Genomic DNA, 4184 nt, shown 5'->3' with positions numbered 1-4184 from the left:
CGCTCCATGGCTGCCCACATACTACTGATCTAGTAAGAATAAGGAAGTAGGAATTAAAAGAGGGTAGCACTTGTTGTGCAAATTGTGAAATTAATGTTCTTGTTGAACTTGATCACAATGATACCCTAGATCGCGTGGACTATGGTAAAACCGTGTGGGTAATACCTCTCAACTTTCGTGTGGAAAGATGAGATTTTTAAACGAGATTGTTTACTTACCCATTGTTATGGAAAGGAAGGATTTTTCCTTGTCCTGTATTGTTAAAATTGGCGAACTTCGTTCTTTTTGAACATTCATCAACGTGCCTATAACCTTTGTTAGGTTATCTATCTGTTTCTGTAATCGGCTGAATTTCTCATCGTTTCTACGTTTAGAATGAGAATCCTCTCGAGATCTTGATCTCGACCGCTTCCTCTTTTTGTGTTCCGGCATCCTGCTATGTATGGTATGTTCACTAATTCTTGTGAAATATGCGTACAAACGTCTTGATGCATCGGCACAACGAAACAATATGAAGATGGAGGGCCGGCAGATGGAGCAAGATGGCTGAAAAGCGCCATCTTTTCAAAGATTTTACGCGCTAAACGTTGTGTTGGTAGGCATGACAAGCATTACTATAATAGTATCATCCAGAAAGAGACATGTAATATAATACATATATTACAATGGTATCCGCCAATGCCCCCATGATAACGTCTCCGTTGAGTCCGGTACGACGTATCGTTTGTCGTCGTATGGACTCAGAGCGATTTTCATTTCGGATATCGTGTACATCTCGTGCAGTTTAGATCGTATACACGATTGACGACGAGTCATTTCGATATCTTCTTTCAAACACCGCGTGTAATCGTCAAACGTTATCGTTCGCGCTACGACGTTACTTGTTATGCCTTTCGCTTTTTTAGTGTCCTTCTTGCCGTTCACCCTCACCGCGTACATCTTCGCTCTGAGTCCAACGAATTCGGTCATTATCGCACCGTTGTTCTCGTCCTTCCAGATACTTTTTTGTTCGCGAGAGGCATACCGTACGCATTATCCGTCGGATAATCGCTCGTGTCGAATCTAGCGATATTACGTTTCATCGTCTCGTAAATGTCCTCGCACTCGACGCGGTATATAAGACTGTCTGTGTCAGTTTACATAATGTTACATTTGTCGCAAAACAGTGGTGACATGTACTCGTAGTGAAATTCGTACAAGCAGACTTTCGATATGTCGAGTATACACATGTCCACATAAATCGACTTGTTGAACTTCACCTCGAGTTTGCGCAGTTCGATGGCGATTAAATTTTCCGCAAAGACGCTACGACTGTGGAAATTTGGTTTTGCGATCATTGCCTCCGCGCCGTACCATCCGTCCCATTTTGTTAATAATTTTACGTCGACGTGATTGCGCACATTCTCCATTGTTTTGCCGAAAACCGCGTTGTTCATTAATTCGTATAAATTTTTTTTGAAATCGTTTTTCGCACGAGTTCTGAAATTGGTATTGAGTTGAATGTACTCGCGAACCCATGGAAATTGCGCGAATTGTAGCACCCGATGGATCTTTGTTACGCGAAGACCGTGACGAGTACATTGCTGCAGATTACGGTAGTGGATGATGTAACGCTGTTTATCGTACAGCGTCGCTAGAAGTTTATTCTCGCGCTTGCCAGGCGGCTTATCGCGCGTAGGACAGAATGGTAGGTCTGCATGAGCGTCATGAAGATGCTGTGGATACTCGAGATCGACCTCGAGAATGTAACTGGTGGGCGAATCCGGAGCGATCGTGCTCACGTCAAAGTTCGCAACGTCTTTGACCCATTGAAATTCAGCGTATGGCAATGGTTGACTCATCGCCCATTCATATAGATTGTTAACATCGTAATACATTAAGTATGATGACGGTTTCGATGGGTCGTACGAACGCATATACTTATTATTAGTCTGCGCGTATCTACCTGAACATTGACTGAGGCCGCCGCGTATACTGCGCTCAATGAACAGAACCATATCTATGTCGGTGAGAAGTTCAAATTTTACATGTGTGTGTTTTAGCATGGCATCCCATGTGAAACCGGGCAATGTATAGTAATGTGCAGGATCAAGACCATAACTCTCTACACAACTTTCGCGAAAATTTTCGAAAATGTTGGCTAATAACAAGACATCGGTTTTCAAGTACAGATCGTTTTATTCGCTGAGCTTTCGCACAGAGAATCGCTGCCAAACGTTCGCAGCGTGAGCGTAATCGCTCTCGGATACGGTATCGCCCGTCAAGGAACTGTAAAATGATTCGCGAGGTGGTAAGCGCGTGTCCTGCAATTTTTCGACGCAGTCAACGTACTCGTACGGAAATACGCCTTTTCGGGTGAGTAGTTCAAATTCTTCGTTCGATAGTGTTGAAAATTCGGAACGTACAATTTTTAATTTATCTTTATCGAGATACGACGCCAATTTATCGAGGCTCGCACTTAAAAATTTGTAAGAATCTATAAAACGTATTTTTATACAATTTTTCTGAAAATTATTTTCATTTTTGTCTTTAGTGCTATCGACACGTTTCGTGAAAGAAATGTATTTTTCTTTGGTTATTGGAAGTACGTCTACTTGTCCGTTGTATGCAGTAGCAATTTCCTTAATTATAAAGTTGTGTCGTAGCCCGATAAATTATGAAAAACGGAATATATAATGAATTTTTATAATTTAAATTACAGTTTGAATGGGCTGGACCACGGTATCTACCGGTTAAGTAGCAATGATCGCGGATCCACGTGTCGTTCGGCGCGAATGATTTTTCACATACGTGGCAATGCGTCGCGCTACGGTACGCCTCCCATTGCTGGTTAGATAACGTTTCCATAGGCACGTTGGCGGATACAATATATTTCACGCGATGCACCAAGTTTTGGAGATGACGCGCGAATCACGCTATACAGTCTTCATCGCGACGGAACCGATAGGACGATAACGCGTCATCGTACGAGCAACGTACGTAGTAGCCTATACTACATATCTCGTGCTGTTGATATGTATATGACGACGCATCTTCCCTGTTGGGTTTCATCTTGCGTAGAACACACTCCAAGTCGGCGTAGACGATGAATGGAATGCGCTCCTTATTGCAGTGGTTGCCGAATTCGAGCCATTTATCGTCCTCGCTCGGCAGTCTGATGGCGCAATCGTTCATTTTTCTGCAGTCCATTGCGTGTAACTCTAATTTTTCGCTCGTACTGAAGTAATGCAAGCATCTGGAAAAAAACGTATGTAAATTATTATTATCATTTATTAGTATAAAGTATAATTATAATTTTTTTTATGTATACTTACCGATCGCAGAAAAATTTCTTGTTCTTTTTTCTGTTGAGTTGCGAGCTCACGAGACGGGATAGATTTTTTATCGAAGCAAAGTGGCCAAGACTGTCGTCGCGTGGATCTTGTAGATACAGCACGTTGACGTGTTTCTCCTTTTTATCGCTGGTGAGCCGTAGAGGAAGGATCTGTTTATTTTCGATGCCATATACGTTGATCGACACCGCGTTCAATCGTTCGAATTTTTGAATGTCTTTTAAATTCATCGGAAACTCGATGCCCGCAAGATTTAGCACTGTTGTATAATGCGGATACGACGATTCCCGATCAGCATTTCTTTCAGCCGGATGTAGAGCGGCGACCACCGACCACGCGAAGCACGCATTGTCCATCGTACACACACTGATCACCGCTCGTTTCGTTGCTATTTCCCGCGGCACTTCGACATGTCATCCCGCGCGCATGGGATTTAGTTTATTCACGTTGATAGTCAAATTTAGTACACGTGACAATGCCCATCCGCTGTCGCGTTCTTGGAATTCTTCGAGCGACGCCAACGTGGGCTCGATAACGTGACGCTCATACCACTCGCGCAAATCGGTGTATCGATATATTTCAATGTTCTTAGTGTTTATGCTCTGTGACGTGACGTTTTTTCACCGTCCGTCACAAGGGTCATTCGACCTGGCCAAAGTAGCGCGGTAAATTTGTCCTGTGTCCTCCCGACGCGGAGGGCGGGCGTGCCGACGCTTATTGCGATTTTCGGGCGAAAACGCGGAGATTTTTGTCGTCGCGTTTCGCGTAGCATTTCCTTTTGTAAAGTTGTCTAAGAATTTTTAGTATCGGCGGCTGCGGTAGGTAGTTTAATGTGCGACACATCCCACCATC

The 4184-nt window shown here is 43.5% G+C and overlaps 2 protein-coding genes across 2 annotated transcripts; both read right to left on the bottom strand.

The window, feature by feature from the left end:
• Positions 1–797: 797 nt before the first annotated feature.
• LOC108729560 (uncharacterized) lies at positions 798–1997 on the bottom strand. The gene has a single exon (XM_018458735.1). It carries the CDS (start codon positions 1995–1997, stop codon positions 1137–1139), a length of 861 nt encoding a protein of 286 aa, XP_018314237.1. The 3' UTR covers positions 798–1136.
• A 180-nt stretch (positions 1998–2177) lies between these two features.
• Positions 2178–3780, bottom strand: LOC108729552 (uncharacterized). Its single transcript, XM_018458725.1, has 3 exons — positions 3315–3780; positions 2922–3235; positions 2178–2476 (listed from the first exon to the last, which is right to left on the bottom strand). The coding sequence occupies exons 1-3, from the start codon at positions 3686–3688 to the stop codon at positions 2178–2180; spliced, it is 987 nt and encodes a 328-aa protein (XP_018314227.1). The 5' UTR covers positions 3689–3780.
• Between the last annotated feature and the right edge of the window lie 404 nt (positions 3781–4184).

Source organism: Mycetomoellerius zeteki, unplaced genomic scaffold (assembly GCF_001594055.1).
Source record: "Mycetomoellerius zeteki isolate Tzet28-1 unplaced genomic scaffold, Tzet1.0 scaffold1172, whole genome shotgun sequence".
Classification (NCBI taxonomy): domain Eukaryota; kingdom Metazoa; phylum Arthropoda; class Insecta; order Hymenoptera; family Formicidae; genus Mycetomoellerius; species Mycetomoellerius zeteki.
Note: the sequence above shows the minus strand (reverse complement) of the source record. Positions and strands in the feature narration are given on the sequence as shown.